This window comes from Syzygium oleosum, unplaced genomic scaffold, assembly GCF_021117445.2.
Source record: "Syzygium oleosum isolate NSW1041296 unplaced genomic scaffold, Sole_v2.1 Sole_v2.12, whole genome shotgun sequence".
Lineage (NCBI taxonomy): Eukaryota > Viridiplantae > Streptophyta > Magnoliopsida > Myrtales > Myrtaceae > Syzygium > Syzygium oleosum.
In genome coordinates this window covers 1,414,192-1,433,069 of record NW_026607496.1, presented here as the reverse complement: position 1 = coordinate 1,433,069, position 18,878 = coordinate 1,414,192, and the positions used below count along the sequence as shown (strand labels likewise).

Genomic DNA, 18,878 nt, shown 5'->3' with positions numbered 1-18,878 from the left:
TTTTCTGATAAAACAGGAAAAAACGAACCCGAAAGACCGATTTTCGATTTTACTTCAAATGAAATAAAAGCCGGAAAAGATTTTTGCGTGACCGGGTCCTTAGTAACGAAAGAAAAAAGAAATGAAAAATTGACCGTCGATCTCAGTAAAACACTAACTTCACATGTACCTTTAAGGCTTGAACTACTCAACGATTTTTCAACATAACCTCATCTATAACAAATAAAAGCAAAATTATCATTGCATTCATATCTGTCACGAGATTGAACACGTTGCTTGTCAATATCAATAGTCACAATAACCGTTGGCTCTACAGGCTTCACGAAAAGGAAAGTATGCTTGTTGTTAGCAACAATTTTTTATTAAACATTGGACTTTTAGCAGGTTCAGTTTACTTTTGGATGTGCGACACATGTACTCTTTAATAATTCTGTGATTAAACCCGTCCAACAATGAAGGCGTAAAAACATTTTTGTAGTGTCAGTGGACATAATAGGATGATATCAAACCAATATAAGTTATTATTAATAACAAAATGCTTTCCGAATCATCGATTGAGCGGCTCGTTCAAACTATATATATATATATATATATATATATATATATATATATATATAAAAGAGATGGTACACATCAATAGCTCGAAAAAGGACTTTTTATTCGAAATGAAAATATGAGAATAGGTTTCGGACTCGATAAAGAACGTAGATTTCGTTCGGTTCGAACCACTTTTTTTCTTTTTCCTTTGAATTTTTTTTTTCGCCATAATTCGTGTCAAGCAACATTTTTTTTTTTATTATTTTGCCATACGAGAATAATTAGGGATCATTATTATATCCACTTACGACGTAATTTATTTTTCCACGCATTTATCGTTAGGTGTAAAAATGGGCACGGACTAAACAAAAAAAAATAAAAAATGAAAAATCTAATGTTTTTAATTGAAATAAAAGTATTTTTTTCCCATTTTCCTATTGGACGGTGCTTCGGCGATACGAATGCTTTCCCGCGAGTCACCAGCAACCGCTCATTTCCTCTTCTTCTCCCCTCTCTCAGATAAGCTCTCTCTCTCTCTCTTCTCTCTCTCTACATCTGATCGGCCATGGCGGGAGCTGCTGCTGCTGCTTCCAGAATCTTCCAGACTTCGCTCCTCCCGCCCTTCTCCCCTCCGCTCAACAGCAAGGCCTACAAGCCTCGCTCCCGCTCCCGCCGCCGCTCCCCGCCCCGCCCCTCGCTCCCGGCGGCGGCGGCGACGGTGGTCTGCTCCGCGCCCGCCACCGACTCCGCCTCCTCCGCCGCCGCCGCCGCCAGGGCGTCGGAGGCGCAGCGGATCCCCTGGGGGTGCGACGCCGACTCCCTGGAGAACGCGTCGGCGCTGCGGGGGTGGCTGTCGGACTCCGGCCTGCCGCCGCAGAAGATGGCGATCCAGCGGGTCGACGTCGGGGAGAGGGGGCTCGTCGCGTCGAAGAATGTAAGGAAGGGCGAGAAGTTGCTGTTCGTGCCTCCTTCGCTCGTGATCACCGCGGACTCGGTAAGGTTACTGTCGCCGTTGCTTCGGTATTGAGAAGAACGTGATCATCCCTATTTACTGTGTATTTCAAGGAGAGCGTCAGAAGCTTTGAAATTTGATATACAGTGAGGGTAAAGTGAGCAGGTCACGAGCTGAGCAATTTCACGTGAATTACGTAGTTTTGGCATGAATGGCTTGCCTTTCATGCGTCTGAGAGATGAATATAATAATGGGGTACGTGAAACAGAAGAAAGAAAGTAGATAATTTGCTCTGTCTGGAAAGCGATTTGTCGGGTGCTCTTTTACATGGTATTAGATCAGGTTAGGTGTTGGATCCGATTTATTTAACTGTCATGTCGTTCTAGAGTAATGAATTGGGCACCAATTTGGCAGAGGCTGTTCACAAATTCTTGTTTGGAAGTTTGCGATGCTCATTCATTACTTGCTAGATTCATTAATCAAGAAATTTTGTCTCTCTGCCTGTTTGCTTCGATGACGGTAGGAGTGGAGCTGCGCAGAGGCTGGCCAAGTTTTAAAGAAAAATTCAGTGCCAGATTGGCCGTTGCTTGCTACATACTTGATTAGCGAAGCAAGTTTGATGGGGTCTTCTAGGTGGAGCAATTATATCTCGGCTCTCCCCAGACAGCCGTATTCACTTTTATACTGGTAGTTCCTGCGCTGTTTTACCAACTTACTTACAAGTTCAATAGCTCTTGTTTCTATTTTCTCGTTTCAATTTATTTGATTAAGGATCTACTCTCAGTTTTTAATTTCAGGACGCGTGCAGAACTGGACAGATACCTAGAAGCATCACAAATTAGACAACGAGCAATTGAAAGGATTACTAATGTCATTGGAACGTAAGCTTGCCCTTTGCTTTGCCATTAACATTGCCATATTTCACTGTGATGTTGTTCTACTTGATTTCTGAGATCATGATTTTCAAAGGGTGGATGCTGATATCGATCTCCTGTGCAGATATAACGACTTAAGGTCCAGGATATTTTCCAAGCATCCTGAATTATTTCCTGAAGAGGTATTTACCTTAAATAAGTGTTGATATCCTAGAATGCTGGAGATTATTTTAGAAATATTTGGTAGCGGTAAACCTGCATTTAGTAATTTTTTGCCAAGACTTATAGACTTCCATATGTAATGTCGGAATTTGTTGACATTCAATATTGTAACTAGCATGTAAATTCTATTTCTCAAGTTATTTATCTGGTCCCGGATTCTCTTTTGTAGAGATTCCGTACTTGCTATAAGCAGGTTCTTCTCTTACCCTATAGTCATTGAATTACAGGTATATAATTTGGAGACATTCAAGTGGTCATTTGGCATTCTTTTCTCGCGCTTGGTAAGGAACTCTCAACAGCTCTAAGACATGTATCACCAAAATGACTTTTGCCTTTCGAGAATTACGTGTGCCCGTGATTCCTACTGCTGATGGATTGTTCATACCAACTGTTAATGAAGAACTGCAGTTACATTGCTGTAGGAAGAGGACATGACAGAAGGATGGTAGAAAGTAGTAACGTCCTATATAAAGAAATGGTCTATCATCTATATTCCAATGGATGTTTAAAAAAAAAAAAAAAACAAGAAGTAATCAAGCCATCATTACATAATCTGTCCGAGTGCATATTTGGCTAGTGAGTGTTTTTAACTGTTTCTGGGATGAGGTGGTTAAAACAATGACATTTGATTTTAACATTGCTTTCAAACAGGTCCGTCTACCCTCAATGGATGGAAGGGTTGCATTGGTTCCATGGGCAGATATGTTGAATCACAGTTGTGAGGTGTGTTGATCATTCTCATGTCAAGCTATATGTTTTGTTTAGTGGTTGATGCTTAAATGGCAACCTCTGACTGGCCTAGGTCGAAACTTTTCTGGACTATGATAGTGCATCACAGGCAGTTGTCTTCACAACTGACCGGCCCTATCAACCAGGCGAGCAGGTAACTTTCTACAACTCGAACTGTTTTAAGAATGAGATGTGGAAGTCTTCTGATTTCTTGGATTGGCTTTTGCAGGTTTTCATATCATATGGCAGGAAGTCTAATGGTGAACTCCTACTGTCTTATGGGTTTGTTCCTAAAGAGGGCACGAACCCAAGTGATTCAGTAGAGATATTACTGTCACTCAAGAAATCCGACAAAAGTTACAGCAAAAAGCTAGAAGCTCTAAGGAAGCATGGCTTATCTGCGTAAGTAATCTAATTTTGCTACATCAATTTAATTTGCTCGACATCGACATCTGGTTGCAACCCCTGAATCACCTGCGACTAATATTTTGTTAGCATCCTGTTATATGCGATTTATGTACTAACATCAACATCCGATTGAGGCATTAAGGTTGATTTACCATTAGTTTTGATGTAATTGCGCATCTATGTCCTTCAGCATCGTGCTATACAAATCTTGGTCCTTGATATTTATTTTACACCATGTTTTGAGAAGCAAGTTATCTCTGTCTTGGCAGCTCCCAGTGTTTTCCCGTACAAATAACCGGCTGGCCGGTAGAGTTGATGGCATATGCTTATCTAGCTGTTAGCCCGCCCAGCATGAGCAGTCAATTTGAGGAGGTAGTTAAGTTTTGCTTCGAGAAATATAATTGTCATATTGTTATATTTTCCCTATACAGCTATTATCTGTTTGCAGTTGGCAGCTGCAGCTTCAAACAAAACAACAACAAAGAAGGACATGAGATTCCCTGAAATAGAGGAACAAGCATTGCAATACATACTAGACAGCTGTGAATTGAGTATATCTAAGTACTCCAAATTCTTGCAGGTGAACATTCTGCCTTTGGGACTGAATGTGTGCAGTTTGTTATATCTTGCATCAATTTTTAAACTGTGCCAATCTATAGTTTCCTCGTCTTGGAATAGTTAAATCCCACCTTGATCAGAAGTGATAACGTGACTATCGACCTTGTTGCTTCTTTCTTAATCTAATGTTTCAGGAGAGTGGGTTGATGGATTTAGACGTGACTTCTCCGAAACAACTCAACCGAAGATTGTTTCTAAAACAGTTGGCAGTAGACTTATGCACTAGCGAGAGAAGGATACTTTTCCGAGCTCAATATGTAAGGAGTCTAATGTGCATCATTTGCCGATTAGTTGCATCTATTCTGTGTGATATATTCTTATGGCAGCAATGTCTGATTTGTCTGATTTGCCAACGGTCATCTTGGTCACTGTTCTGTACAGATAACATATGTGTGATATGGCATACGTATATTTGCAGCCATAAATATCGCTTTCCATGCTTACCCAGTGTGGCTATTCGTTTCAGATTCTGAGAAGAAGATTGAGAGATCTAAGGAGCGGCGAGCTGCGAGCTTTGACAATATTTAATGGGTTCAGAAAGCTCTTCAAATGAGTATGTGAGAAAAATGGTGATACTTCAAAAGGTGAACTCTCAGACTTGTTGAGATCTCAATGTGACCTCAGATCAAAATCTGACTTCGGCGTCAATGGAGATATGAGGACTTCGGCATCAACTGAGGTCAAGCAGGGATACAATCATCTTACTGTCACTCTATAAACTTTGATTGTACTTTTAGATTGCGAAGTATGGAGAGGATAGCAGATCAGGTGTCTCGGAATGTCATATTGCAACTGATGTTGCCTGTGCTGTTTCTAACTATCTTTTGCTTTTGAAATTCTAGATCAGACAGAGAAACGCTCGATCTGTCATTTTATGTTTTGTTTTGTTTTATTTCTGAAGAGATTATCGTCCAACACCTATTTAGAGTACTTTGATCTTGAATATCTAAGACTCTTATTTGGTTCAATGAGGATGATAGGAGGATAAATCTTTAATTTTTGTTGTTATTAAATCTAGCAAATCTCCACTTTTGAGGTTGAAAACTGGTTGAGCAGAGTGTTCTGAAATGAACTATGAACTCCCCATGATTCCATCCCGATAAACATATATGGCCATGCAGCATCGAGGCGTGCGTAATTGATGAAATTTATAGGTCAAGCTCTCAAAGTTTAACATTTATAAATTATTGAAACAGTTAGACATTTGAGTCAGTTACTAATGTTCATTTGATTGTTTCCTCACCGACTATTCCAATAATTCAATAGCAACGTCTAATAATTCACCGACTTAGTTTCATGTAAGAGCTGGCAAATTAAAGCTCTGCAAATAAATGTTGAAAAATTATTAACGTACTTAGCAATTTTGAAAATAATTAGTAAATTCGTGCAAGAGTTGGTAACTGTAACATGCCTTTAACTTTAACAAATAAATGTTGATAAATTATGGGGACGGATGATGTTGTCCAAACAATCTAATATACGTTAGTAAGTGGACTCAAATAACAATTGGTAAATATTAAGAAGAGTTAGTTGCATGGACAAGTTGGCAAATTGTGCAAATAAATTTAACTTCTTGGTGACTTTAACCAATAAATTGAAATGGTTGGCAATTTCAAATAATCAAATAAACATTAGCAAAAAGACTTAAATAAGAGTTGGTTAATTTACCATGCTGGTAAGCTTGCACATAAATGTCGATAATACATTCAAATAAGAGCTAGTAAAGTTGAAACTAATTGGTATATTAACATGCGAAAAGTTAATAATCACCCAAATTAAGGCTCATGGTTTTCTAAATCAAGTAATTTAGTAAATTTTATTGCATCAATAAATTTAACAAATAAATATTGGTAAATTATCGAATTGTTTTTTGACAAAAAAAAATATTGTTATGTGGACTCAAATAAATATTGGTCAAATGAACTATATCGACAAATCATCAAAATGTTTCGGATCCAATTAATAGGTTTAAAACCTTTTTTTGGTCAAAAATATTTAAGATTGAATTGCCATAAATACAATATGTTTAGGATTTCTCTAGAGATTTGCAAAAGAAAGTTTCAAGGGAGGGGGGAGCCGACAAACGGAAGAAACCTAATAAAACTGCCGCCAAAGCAACGCTCGAAAACTGGGAAGTCTCAAGTGAAGCGACTCCTAGTCCGACCAAAGTACCGAGGAGTTACAACGACCCGAGTACGAGGAGGATTCTTGTCCGAACCCACTTCGAGCGAAGCGAAACCCGGGCGCTGAATCGATATGGCTCTTTGGATGGAGAAGGGGTCGCAGCCCCAAACCGAGCGCGAGGCCGCCGACCTCGACGCCATTGCCGCCCTCAAAGAATCCGCCGCTCTCGAGCTGAAGGTGAGATCATCGCTTCCCTCAGCGGAATTCACGGTTTTTTGATGCGTGTAGCGGTTGCCCCTTTGCAAGTTCGCGTCTTGTTTCGCACCCATCACTCGACTTCGACGCCTCTTTTGGCGCCGTCGAGACGTGCCGTATCGTGCAACAATTTGGCTCCGCGCGAGTCTTTGACGGATGCTTTTGTTGAAGTGGATTGGTTGGAGCGCGAGTGGTGTGATTTCAGTTGTCAATTCGAACGAAAGTTCGAAACTTGGCTGACTTTCTTTTTTTTTTTCTATTGTGGGCCTGCTTGTGGGGGTAGGAGACTGTACGCTGTGGCAACTTAAATTGCTCTGTCAGTTGGTAACCATGTGAATTTCTTTTACATTGAGTTAAATTGTCTGTGATATTGCCACCTTCTTGATCGGAATACTAGTTGGATTCGTCGAGATGATGTGCTGTAATCAACAGATAGTATCGGTTGAGCTACTAGGTGTTAGGAACAGGAACTGGTGCTACATCCCTTATCGGGTCATCAGTACATGAATGTTGTGCTATGTTGGTGTGCCTATTCAGTTTGTAAGGACTGGGTTCTTTATATTGATGTAGAGCGACTTCTCTATTTATGTACGTTTGGCCGTCAAGATGCAGGAGTTTAAGTGCAAGTGCGCTTTTTAGGGGTAAGTTCATTGAGTAGATGTTGACAGGAACTGTTTTACTGATAGGTTAGTTGCACCTTGGGACTGCCAAAACACTGTCATTAGATTGATGCCTTCATCCATAGTTCAGACACTGTTGCTACTACCGCTTTTGAAAAACAGTTTCTTCGTGTCTGTTTCACTTGTCCATTTGCTTTGCAGGAGAAAGGTAATGAATATGTCAAGTTGGGCAAGAAACACTATTCGGATGCTATTGATTGTTACACGAGGGCCATTAATCAGAAAGCTCTAAGCGACTCTGAGAATTCAGTTCTTTTTGCAAATAGAGCACATGTCAATCTGCTTCTTGGAAATTATAGGCGTGCTCTAACAGATGCCGAGGAGGCAATTAATCTGTGCCAAGCGAATGTTAAGGTAAGTCACCTACAGTTATATTCCAGTTATGTTGACTTTGTGGATCTTAAGGCATGATTGTGCATGCTATAGGCTTTTTATCGAGCTGCCAAAGCATCTTTGTCACTGAATCTGTTGAAAGAAGCCAAATTGTATTGTGAACATGGGCTCGAGAAGGACCCAAGTAATGAAGAACTAAAAAAACTTGCAAGGAAAGTCGAGTCCAACATAATGGAGCGCCAAAGCCATGAAGCCGAAGTTTCCAATGCGGTGACAGTAGCTAAGGTAGGCATCTCAAATATCTTCATCTGTACTTGTTCCAGGAAAATCTTCATTTTTTTACTGATTGTTTTACGTTATGTTTTTAACCTCTATGTCTTGGTCTTGGAGAAATTCTTAGGGCCTTGTTTCTGCAATTGAGGCACGCAAATTGAAGATGGGGAAGGCGATGTATCGAGAGCTTACTGGCCTGAAAAAGCCTGTACTAGATAAAGATAACATTCTTCACTGGCCAGTTCTCCTTCTGTATGCAGAGGTCATGTCCAGTGACTTCATTGAGGACTTCTGCGAGATTGACATGTTCTCAGCTCATCTTGACTTAATATCCTTTTCTTTTACATGATTTTTTACTTGACAGTTTGTTAACTCGATTTGCCATCACGTGGCAAAGTCTATATCCATGATCAGTTGCATGTTTGAGATAACTGCGTTTTATTTCCATCACGTGATTTCTCATTTGGATTCTGATGCTAACACGTGCAACCTCCTCCTGCCATCTGTGTTTTTGGTCTTCTGGACCATTTTCGGTAATGGGTCCTCAAAGAGATTTTTCACGTAGGATTAATGAGTTAGAATATCTCCATTGACTCTTGATTACGGAACGGTATTGTTTAAAACACATAAAAGGTTGATAAGAGTCTGTTATGAGATGGAGAAAAGACTTTGCAGAAGGCATTCATACTACTGTTGTGGTGAATTTACTTTGGGATAGCACTTTAAATGGAGTAGACAACGATGTACAATTACACTGGATTCTTAGAAATAGCAATTTAAAATGGTCAGTAGTTGATACAGGCATCAAATGCTTAAGGGTATTATTGATCTCATAAACCTTAGGATATAGCTCACAGTGTTTTGAGATCAGGCTCCTTTCCTAGCTAAACTTGTCATGAAGTCTTGTGAGATCAGGAACCTCTTCAGCGCCCTTCACATTATTTTCTCCCGAGTCAGTGTCCCTTGTGATTAATTGGTCTTTGCTGAATGCTGATCAGGGAAGAGGGTAGCGAAAGATGGAAGAGAGAAGGCTTCTATCAGCCCTTTTACTTTAGAAAAAGTACTTTACCTTCTTACCAAGAATTCCATCGAATTTGAAGAGAAAACTGGAGAATTTGTCATGGATTGGACAGTAGTCTGAATCAAGTCACCTCCGTGACAAATTTCTTAGTTGTGACTGATCTATAACCGGTTCTTAATGTACAACTAACATAATGAGATTGCAACGTGGGAGATTTTAGTGGTGCAACCGTCCTCTTACAATCAGAGGGTTCTTTTTCCCCTTATCACCCCTGTTTGACAATCAGAATTTTGTGATGCGAGCACTTCCTTCATTGAATGTTTCCTTAACATTTGAACATCTTCTCAGAGGATTCTCCTCCATTGCCATGGGATACAGAAAATAAGTACACCCATGATGCTATTGAGATGTACTATGAGGTGAGCCGCTAAAGATTCTATGGTTAAGGTTGATACTTGTTCATCTTGTGTCTCTCATGAGTAATCTTGCCATCTAGGTCAAAATGCTTTTTCATTGTTTACATAGATTGATTCTCTACATCTCTGTTACTTTTTGTCGGTCATGTTATCGATGGATTACTTCTGAGCACAACGCAATGTTCCATACTAGAGGTTTGATCTTAGGAAGATGCTGGGAGATGGAAAAATTTCCACTATACTGTATCTACACCCTCGGGCAGAAGTGTTGGCAATAGTATACTGCAGATATATTGGGAGAGATTCTTCCATCAGTATCTTTTCCTTGAGAAACGACATGCTGCCTCTAACTTTATTGTGGAAGATTAATACAAGAGACTAACTTTGGTCTGCAGGCTAGTTCTGGAATTTGTCTGTCAACTGCAAAACTCCTCCAATATTTTTTAGAAGGTACTGCGGGTACTAATGTGGAACTTCCATATGAAGATGAAAACGCTACAGGCAGTTCTTCTAGTACCACACTCTCTGCTGGTAGAGCTTCTCTTCGCTGAAACTTTCCTGTAGTGGTGCTCTTATTTTTCCTATTAGATTAGTTGCTTTGCAACACTTGACTTGAACATGTCTCTTACCGTTGGACTTTAAGAGTCTTTTAAGTGTAATTGTTTTCCCTATAGAAATATTAGGTACAAAATAATAAAACAACCTCAAATAAGGTTTTCGGATGCTTGGCCAGCATGAAAGGTTTTCATCAAAGAATAATTCGAGGGATTTCCTCTAAACATCTAGAAGGGTAGGTCAACTGATTGTGTGGGCCTCTCCATTGGTTATGTTGTTTATGAACATCAATCATTAATACTTTAGGACAACTTGCGAAGATGAAGCCATACTTACAGGCTCCTTTGGTATGTACTAAATTTTCTTATTTTAAGAGATTCTTAATTGGCTCCTGATTATTAAGTAGAATGTAACTAACTTAGATTGATATTTGGTTTTGAGATGAACATGAAGTCCTTCATGATCTTTGGGAGGATGATTTGAAAGACACCTGTGATTATCTAAAATGTGGGGAGATAAGTTTGAAGCTTAATGTGAGATTGAGAGTCATCATGAAGCATATATTTATAAGCTGGGAAAACATCTGATAGGAGACAATTAGCAGTAAGGAGCCTTAAAGAAGCCGGTTAAGTGAAATAAACCTTCAATGGCTGCTTTTGGGATTTATCAGGAGAGATGGAGGAATGCACTTCATGGGTTTGTTGGAGAGGCCAGAGGGAGTTTTTGGGTGCCGCTGAAGCAAACAGAAAACGGGTGGACAACTTGCGTTAGTTATCATATTGGACATTGTTTGGTGATAGTTGAAAGTGGTTACGTCTCATTATTTCCATGCTTGTTGGTTCATTGAAGGGTGAAGCATGCATATTCAGACCAACTGACTTCAACATAACTCGTTTGGGTCATTTACTCTTACTATTGAAGTTATCTTTGCTTTTGAACCTTTATGGAGTTAATGGTAATAGTCTGTTACCAGAAGTATAGTATCTGATTATCTGATGTTGGTGGCTTTCACTCATATTTGAAGTGATCTTTTCTCATGATTTGTTTAGTGCTATTTAGGAATGTAGTCTCAAGTTCATCTTATTTTATGGAAACGCAGCTTTAGATAGTTCATATGTTCCCTCTGTTGAGAAAATCTCAGTTGAAAGAAGTAGAGCTCGTCTATACATTTTATGTAATGCTTAATTCCCATCTATTCTCTGGGCATATTTTCAGGTGATGACTCTGGCAATAAGTGGATCAGAGTTAACGAGAAGAGAACACTCCATGATGTTTTGAGAGAGTCTAGATTCATTATTCCGGGAATTCCAGGTGCGTATTTATGACCTGTTTGTTTCAAGGAGTGAAATGTACTTTGGTTTTCTGGCAGAAACGGAATAAAATATGAAAAGAATCTAGATGACCTAAAATGACTTGCAATGATTGTAATATTTCTACCATCATCTGCACTTCACCTCCCTAGCGAAATCTTTCATTGTTATCTCTTCCTTATTGAATGTGGTGGTGGCTGTGCAGTGTTCTTCGTCGTTTCCAGAAGGTCCAGCTTCTATCGAGTGTTCAAATCTGGAAAGTGGAGTCCACAATGATGTTAGGTGACCATGTTTGTTGTATCTTTGACAGAACTGTTTTCTTTTCCGCTTTTTTTTTTAATCAAAATGAGTGTGAGCACCACAATTTCTTATTTAATTTATTCATAGAGAAGAGGAACATATCCAATATACTAGCAGGAGCAACAGAGATCACATAAATGTTTCTGATGTTACGTTTAGTTAACATTCTGTAAACTATGTATGACCTTTTACCCTTTTGTGAATAACTACCAACTTCCAAAGGAGAGAATAATTTCTTTGGAAAGGTGTGGAGGGTAAAAAATTTAGATGACGATGGCAAATCATCAGCTCTTGTATATCTATGCGACAAATTGAGCCAGGCACAAAAACCATTACAAGTTGAGTGCATCTATATGGCCACTTTCTATTCTTTACCCATCACTTATTTTACTACCGTGTACTTGTTTGGACTGGATGTTAATACTCCAAAATCAGTGTCTGCCAACTCAAGAGAATGCATCTGAAAAAATTGGAGGGCCTTCTCATTTGGACATAAAATGAGTGGTAACATGTGCAATCTTTGGTCTTTGCTTTGTCGTTGAAGCGTCTGTATAATTGGTGATTCAGCAGTTGATGACTTATGATGATATACGTTAGAAGCATCTTTACATCATAAATTCTCCATACGGAATGGGGAGCCGGTGTGATTCCTATTTCTCAACGGTAGGCAGCCTAGACATATTTTTTAAGGAAGTTTGGCAAGAGAGAGAGAGAGAGAGAGAGAGAGAGAGAGAGAGAGAGAGAGAGAGAGAGAGAGATGCGTTCACAGAATGCGAAAATACCATGCTCATGCACTCGTGGACATGATGCTCGAGATGGAGCAAAGGCTACCATAGAAATGGTAGATTATTGGCAAAATTGCGCAAAACGCTCAGGAGAGGTTCCCAGTCTATCAAATGGAAATAATTATACAGAATGTTTATTGCGATGAACTCGGACCTAAGATGTCATCTCCTACCAGTAGATATTTGAATACAATGCTCTCCTCCATTTCTTTGCAAATGAGGAAGCTTAACAATGACCTGCAGATACGTCAAACAACAGTTCGCTTAGCGCATCCACGGCATGCTAGCTCCATTTTAACTTTGCTCTGAGCTCACAAGGAGAGGTCCTTCCCAAAAAGTCCTGCAATTCCCTTCCCGGGATCACTTTGCTTCACAATCGACTCCCCAACTAGGACCTGCAAAAGTAATATGAAAGTCCATCAAATCACCTGCAGCTCATCTGAGAATCATGTCTGGAAGTGTGGAAGTGTAAATTTGTAACGTTTATAATTCTTATATCACAAATAATTTCTTTGAACACAGTTCGGTACATTTATAGGTTGACCCGTTCCCCAATGATGGAGTTAATCTCATCATCCTCCCTTCAAGTACCATCAGATCCATCAAAACTACAACCCAAATGAGATGGTAGACAAAATGGAAAAAAACAGGAGAAAATTATCACTTGGGATTGGGGCTACAAATGATAGACTGACTTGACCACGAAAAAGTTCTTGCTTAAACAGCAAAACATGTATTTTGGGCGGGAATGAAGGAAATGCAGAGCAGATGCAGTGCTTACCGCCTTAACACCGGCTTCTTGTACATAGGCAATGTCATCAGGAGTAAACAGTCCAGACTCCCCAACAACCTTAAGGTTCATAATTATTGAGAAAGAAGATAGTTAGAGAGATTTAAGATCAGGCAAGCAACCGTTATGACATACAATACTTCCACCAATATGAAAGGAGACCAGAGGGGATTTGCTCTTTCTGCTTTGCAGCATGAAAGAAAATATAGTAGGGGGATGCCTTACAATTATATCCTTCTGACGGATTAATTGACCACGCTCTCCAAGAAGAAGCTTCTTTGTGTTGCTAATATCCACCTCAAATGTTTCTGCAAACAAAGAGGTCAAATCAATCATAAATACTAGAACGTGCAGGCGGTCTCATCGAATTCTACACCCCTCCAATATGATATCATCAAATTTAACACCATCCAATCTCTGGAGTAATGTCTAAATCCTGATTCACTTCTCATGGAGAATATATATTGCATTTGAGAGGAGATATAAAAATGCAGCTGAAGGACATCACTCTCTCTGAACGTGTTACTGCCTCCTTTCTTCTTTCTCCTTGCTAGAATCATTTACTATGTATTTTTCTCTTTTGTCGCAGTGGCTGTCCTTAAAATTCCAAGCTTATTCATTGGTTTTACCATCAATGATTCAGTTAGAAATAATAAACTGAAACTAACTAGTACAAAATTGTTCTCCCCTGATACTCACATCACATAGAATGACTAATTAGTTTAAAAGCTATGTCATCATATATAAGAAAAGCCTACCCAGATTGCGGTTGTTGATACCAATAAGCTCGACTCCCTCTATTCCAAGGACACGATCCATTTCCCGCTCATCATGCACCTATAAATAATTGCAATTCTTGTCAGGAAATAATTTGACCACATCGGAGCTGAAGTGAACCACCTGAATTAAAAGTCCAAGGCGATGATCCGACTAATACCTGTGTTACTAGGTATGGGACATAGATCACAAAGGACTAATAAAAGAGAACATCACAGAAGTTCCAATCACCAATAAAATGAGATGACTAGAACAAGGCATAGGCCTTCTGGCTAGATTATACCTTACAGATTTGCATATAAGCGTCGCAAACTTTTGAAGGATATGGTACGACAAGAGGTAAAAATTTAATTTTAGAAGGCATCATGAGTTTTCCTAAGCTAACTTGCAACCAGGAGAGCAAAACTAGTTTCAAATGAGATAAGCTGACTCTGAACCAGAAGAGCAAAACCAGCTTGAAATGAGATCAGCCAACTCTCAACCAGAACAGCAAAACAAGCTTGAAACTAGGAAAAATACAAAGAGAGATATTCAAACCTCAACAAGAGCAGCCAAGCCAAGCATCTTACAAATCTTAATCATGTATCCGATGTCAAGGTCAGGCAGCACAGCTGCAATCAAAAGAATGGCGTCTGCACCTTTTACTCGAGCATAGTAGATCTGCCATGCATCTACTATAAACTCTTTGCACAGGAGAGGGCACTGCATAAATTATTTCATTAAGACGATAAGCAAAAACGAACTTCCTACTGATGTACCTATTCAAGAAGATAGCTTATCTCCAGGGGCAAACCTTTATTCCTGCACTCCTTATTGCTTCTAAATTATCAAAGCTCCCCTGGATTGGCCAAATTAAAATGAACAGGCATATATCAGCCACTGCCGTCAGTCGACATATCTATTATTTGCTATTCATATTGCTAATACTTATGAACATTAAAATGCTACACCCAAAGACAGTTCACCAACATGTTTACCTGAAAATACTTCTCATCAGTCAAAACACTTAGACATGCTGCCCCTCCTTTTTCATAAGCCTGAGCGATTTCAACCTGAAAGAAACATTTGCCAACAATAAATCGTTTCAAGAGATACTAACAGCCACTACTATTCGTCAAATTTCAGAGCCAGATCGCTGCCACAGCTTACCATACACCAGTAACGTCAACAACAATTAAGTACTTTCCCATTAAGTGGGATTGGTCGCATTGATTCTTTTCTAATCAAGGTATGTCTGTGCCAAATCCTCTGTTGCACAGCTGACGTCGAGTATTCTAGGGAAAATTCTCATGAAAAACGATGGAATTAAACCTATAGCGGCTTAGCTATGAATAGTGGATACAAACCAAGGCTCCCCAAAGCCTAAATAGGTGATAGATATCTGTAACTGGAAATGTGACATTCTCCTATAAAGAGATGAGGACATATCCATTGTCACCTAGCATACATTGTTACATTGGTATGACTTTAAGTAGGGTCACTTACAAATCTGTAAATAGGATAGGGATGTCATTAATACAACAGAACATGCGACTTACTGGATCAAAATCTTCCCTCAGTACTCCTCTACTTGGAGAAGCCTTTTTAACTTCAGCAATCAAACCTGGAAGTCCTGTACGCTCATGAGCAGCTTTAAGAGCTCCAACAAAATCTCTAGTCGCAGGAACATTTTGAAGGAATTTCTTAAGCACCCCCAGGGGTCGCTTTCCCTTCAACTGAAATTAAAAGCATAAGAAACAACTGATCACAATGAATCACCAATATTGCCTGCTTGATATACTACAAGAAAAATGATAATGAATTGCCTGTGAGACTTCCTTTTCCTTGTGCCATATGATCTCCTCCAGAATATTTCGAGGAGTGTTGCCTTCATTTTGCAATCGAAACTCAAAGGGCCCAACATAGTGCAAGGGAGGTCCAGTTGGTGGCCTTCTTCTAATCCTGATCCCTTGGCTAGCAGCTACTTCATTTTGGTACATCCCTAATTCCCAGTCCTTAGCATTAAGAGAATTTTCTTGTGATTCATTAGCAGATACAACTGTAGCAGATATATCACTGGTCTCCGACTGCATAGAAAAACAGTATATGCCTTTGCTGATGAATGCTATCATAGAAGTTAATAAGATCAACTATTTTGGAAAGATGATGAAACGAGCTTATAGTTTCCATATCAAGATGCCTATCTTGAATAGTACTGCAAATTACATAAAACTGAAGCACGAGTTCAGCGAAGATCTTCAAACTTTGTTGCTTCTATCATGAACACAAGCTAGCAAATGAGATAGGTGGTAAACATGGTACTTTCAATAAACAGTTGATGATCACAAAGCCGAGGAAAAGGTTGATGCCTTTAAAGGAAATATGAAAAGGTTGATGCCTTTAAAGGAAATATATCAGGCTTGCTATTTAACTCGAACAGCCGTAATTTTTCTCATAGCATTTTGTTACTGAATCAAATGCTTGATATGTATCATAGTGCAGACATAACATGTGATATGTATCATAGTGCAGACATAACATGTCAATTCACCAAGACAAGATAATGGAGCACAAACACTCTACCGACAGCATTTATTTACTCAAATTATGCCCACATTGACTCTGCCTAGATCCGAGAAATTGAGCAGAAAAGTTCTTGATGCATATTCCAAAGATAAGTTGTGCTAATTCCCAAAAGTCATTAAGCAGGTAAAGCCAATTCGAAGATACTGGTTATGTAATTCTACCATAGAAACAACAGAGTTGGAAGAGAATATCAACCTGTTGAGCTCGGATACAGCTGACAGAGAGCTTACTTTCCTTGGCATGAAGGTTCATTGCAGCAATTGGAAGTAATTTACAGATTGATGACTTTGTGGGCCTGTGCATGAGGGAAGGTACACCATGAAATGGAACCCTAGCCGTCGCTCGAAAAGAAACTAACCCCTCCATCTTCTTCTTGATTTGGCTTTCTACCTTTACTTTCCAATGACTTTATTGTTTGATTTTGGGCCTAGGCAAAACTAACTTCTGCCATAAAGAAATGAAAGAAAAAAAGAAAATTTCATTCTATCTATACAACCAAATAGTAGGAAATTAGGAATGACTTGTTGACCTTCTGGCACAGAACATGATTTTCTTTCCATGCATAGGTTTAATGCATGACATGAAAATTCAGTTCATACCCAAGTACACATGCAACTGAAAAAAGTTTTCGCAGGTGTGGGTATGAGATCACACAGTATTAGACTGAGCCACAACTTCTTGAATACTATTTAATATGAACTAAAGAGCATACATTGGCATAATAAAAGTTTTGATATAACAGGGTAATGTACGAGTTACATGATAAAAAACTTCTAGCAAATGCAAGGCTAATACCCACTTAGAAGGTTCCCTGTGGTGACAAACGGGTAGGTCCTATAAGCATTTGACTGAAATGGCCCATTTAACTCACATCTACATATTCAAACAGATACAACCTGCAGAGCCTTATCGAAACCAACCCAATCCAACCCAAAGCCACCCGATTTGCTCACATTTTAAGCATTTGAGCATATCAACACGCCAACCTATTCTGCTATTGCACTGTCTTACAGATAATGAGTGTAGAAATTATATCCGGGAAACCACCTTTCTATTGGAAATTAAACCAAACATTTGGCGTGCACACACGATTTTCTTGCATTCACACGCTCTTTTATCTTGGAAATACATTCACCGCACATATCAACAAACACATCTCCACATTCGCAGGTACAATACTTAAAAGTCACCCTTTAATCCAACGAGCAACCAACACACTATCAACTGAGTCCCAATAATGGCAAAATTCATAAATCCTTCGCTTAAGCTCGCTCAATCACTAACCAACCAGCAATGGTCACGGAACACTAATTCGATTGCTGAATGCACTCTAGCTTTAAAAGAGCCATTCCCACCACCACTTTTGTGCTGCTGATAGATAAACGGCAATCACCAGCCACCATTTGCCAATAAAGTTTCGAACTTTAATCATGCCCAGGAGATTCCGATTAATCACACACGCAGAGTATTCTCTCACGTACTTCAATCACAACCTCTGCTATCAAAGAAACCAAAGAAAGAGAAAAAGAAAAGCCAAATTGGAATGAAAACTTGGAAGAACCAGAGCAGGACATACCCACCCTCGAGACAGCTGCAGATTCTGCGAAATTCGAGCAAGATTTCCAAGCCTCAACGATTGGTTCACGAGACGAGCAAGCGACCGGGAGCGCTCGGTTGCGCTCTTCAATACAGAAGACGGGTGTGTTCTTCGGCGACGGCAGGAGAGTTTCGGGCCGTATGCTCGCAACAAGCGGAGGGAGGGAGGGAAGAGAGCTGCAAAGATTAGGACACGAATTCGTCTCCTTTAAGCACTCATCCCCATCTCATGAAAGACAATCATAGTCACATTACAGGGAAGGCAAATAATGATAAATTAGCAAAATGGGAAATAAGAACCCTGTAGTAAATGGAAAATTCCAAATAATGACACGAAGTATTTTTATTTTCTCAAATAAGAGTTTGAAGTAAATTTTGTGTCAAATAAGAATCTGAAGTGTCCTCATTTTTTTCAAATAAGGGCTTAAAGTAAATCTTGTCTTAAATAAAGGTATGAAGTGGCTATCTCAGTATCAAAAATGGATCTAGCCTCACTAAAATCAAGGCATTTTTTTTATAATTATTTTTTATTTTTTTCCATTTTTTCTTTCTTTTGTTTCCTTTTTTTTTATTTTTTTCCATAAAAAACAAACTAAAAAAAAGCTAAAATTAAAAAAAAAAAAAAACACACAACAAGAGGGCTGGCATCGCTCGCCTGTGGCCATCGCCCTATCGCCGATGGGGCGACGGCAATGACCAGCACCTCAGTGAGAGCCGGCAACCCTTGTTGACTAGAGGCGAGGGACTGGGAGAGGGT

At 39.4% G+C, this 18,878-nt stretch overlaps 3 protein-coding genes across 10 annotated transcripts; 2 read left to right on the top strand and 1 right to left on the bottom strand.

Moving 5' to 3' along the window:
* The first annotated feature begins 1,025 nt into the window (after window positions 1–1,025).
* LOC115677232 (ribulose-1,5 bisphosphate carboxylase/oxygenase large subunit N-methyltransferase, chloroplastic) lies at window positions 1,026–5,219 on the top strand. Its single transcript, XM_030600363.2, has 12 exons — window positions 1,026–1,531; window positions 2,013–2,176; window positions 2,287–2,370; window positions 2,489–2,546; window positions 2,814–2,867; window positions 3,238–3,309; window positions 3,389–3,469; window positions 3,545–3,717; window positions 3,993–4,095; window positions 4,172–4,303; window positions 4,476–4,598; window positions 4,808–5,219. Exons 1-12 carry the CDS (start codon window positions 1,103–1,105, stop codon window positions 4,892–4,894), a joined length of 1,560 nt encoding a protein of 519 aa, XP_030456223.2. The 5' UTR covers window positions 1,026–1,102; the 3' UTR covers window positions 4,895–5,219.
* A 1,182-nt stretch (window positions 5,220–6,401) lies between these two features.
* LOC115677198 (uncharacterized) lies at window positions 6,402–11,872 on the top strand. Its single transcript, XM_030600319.2, has 8 exons — window positions 6,402–6,702; window positions 7,542–7,754; window positions 7,827–8,018; window positions 8,134–8,334; window positions 9,366–9,446; window positions 9,839–9,974; window positions 11,214–11,309; window positions 11,514–11,872. The coding sequence occupies exons 1-8, from the start codon at window positions 6,598–6,600 to the stop codon at window positions 11,582–11,584; spliced, it is 1,095 nt and encodes a 364-aa protein (XP_030456179.2). The 5' UTR covers window positions 6,402–6,597; the 3' UTR covers window positions 11,585–11,872.
* Window positions 11,873–12,412: 540 nt separating this feature from the next.
* On the bottom strand, window positions 12,413–18,371 carry LOC115677197 (indole-3-glycerol phosphate synthase, chloroplastic-like). 8 transcript variants are annotated; one of them, XM_030600314.2, is made up of 11 exons: window positions 18,098–18,371; window positions 16,721–16,969; window positions 15,766–16,026; window positions 15,499–15,675; window positions 14,938–15,012; window positions 14,754–14,798; window positions 14,498–14,662; window positions 13,942–14,020; window positions 13,409–13,491; window positions 13,175–13,243; window positions 12,413–12,788 (listed from the first exon to the last, which is right to left on the bottom strand). In XM_030600314.2, the coding sequence occupies exons 2-11, from the start codon at window positions 16,889–16,891 to the stop codon at window positions 12,705–12,707; spliced, it is 1,209 nt and encodes a 402-aa protein (XP_030456174.1). In that variant the 5' UTR covers window positions 16,892–16,969; window positions 18,098–18,371; the 3' UTR covers window positions 12,413–12,704. The 8 variants fall into 8 exon arrangements, with proteins under 8 accessions (XP_030456174.1, XP_030456173.1, XP_030456178.1 ...); XM_030600313.2 differs by having other exon boundaries at window positions 18,102–18,371; XM_030600318.2 differs by having other exon boundaries at window positions 16,721–16,966; window positions 18,102–18,371.
* Between the last annotated feature and the right edge of the window lie 507 nt (window positions 18,372–18,878).

Coding starts and splice junctions, on each gene's coding strand:
- LOC115677232 (XM_030600363.2), top strand. CDS start 1,103: ATGGCGGGAGCTGCTGCTGCTGCTTCCAGAATCTTCCAGACTTCGCTC. Junction 3,470..3,544: donor CCTATCAACCAGGCGAGCAG/GTAACTTTCTAC, acceptor TGGCTTTTGCAG/GTTTTCATATCATATGGCAG. Junction 4,599..4,807: donor TACTTTTCCGAGCTCAATAT/GTAAGGAGTCTA, acceptor TATTCGTTTCAG/ATTCTGAGAAGAAGATTGAG.
- LOC115677198 (XM_030600319.2), top strand. CDS start 6,598: ATGGCTCTTTGGATGGAGAAGGGGTCGCAGCCCCAAACCGAGCGCGAG. Junction 7,755..7,826: donor TGTGCCAAGCGAATGTTAAG/GTAAGTCACCTA, acceptor TGCATGCTATAG/GCTTTTTATCGAGCTGCCAA. Junction 8,335..9,365: donor TCTCAGCTCATCTTGACTTA/ATATCCTTTTCT, acceptor TAACATTTGAAC/ATCTTCTCAGAGGATTCTCC.
- LOC115677197 (XM_030600314.2), bottom strand. CDS start 16,891: ATGGAGGGGTTAGTTTCTTTTCGAGCGACGGCTAGGGTTCCATTTCAT. Junction 15,676..15,765: donor AGGAAAAGGAAGTCTCACAG/GCAATTCATTAT, acceptor TTTTAATTTCAG/TTGAAGGGAAAGCGACCCCT. Junction 14,021..14,497: donor GCTTGGCTGCTCTTGTTGAG/GTTTGAATATCT, acceptor AATTATTTATAG/GTGCATGATGAGCGGGAAAT.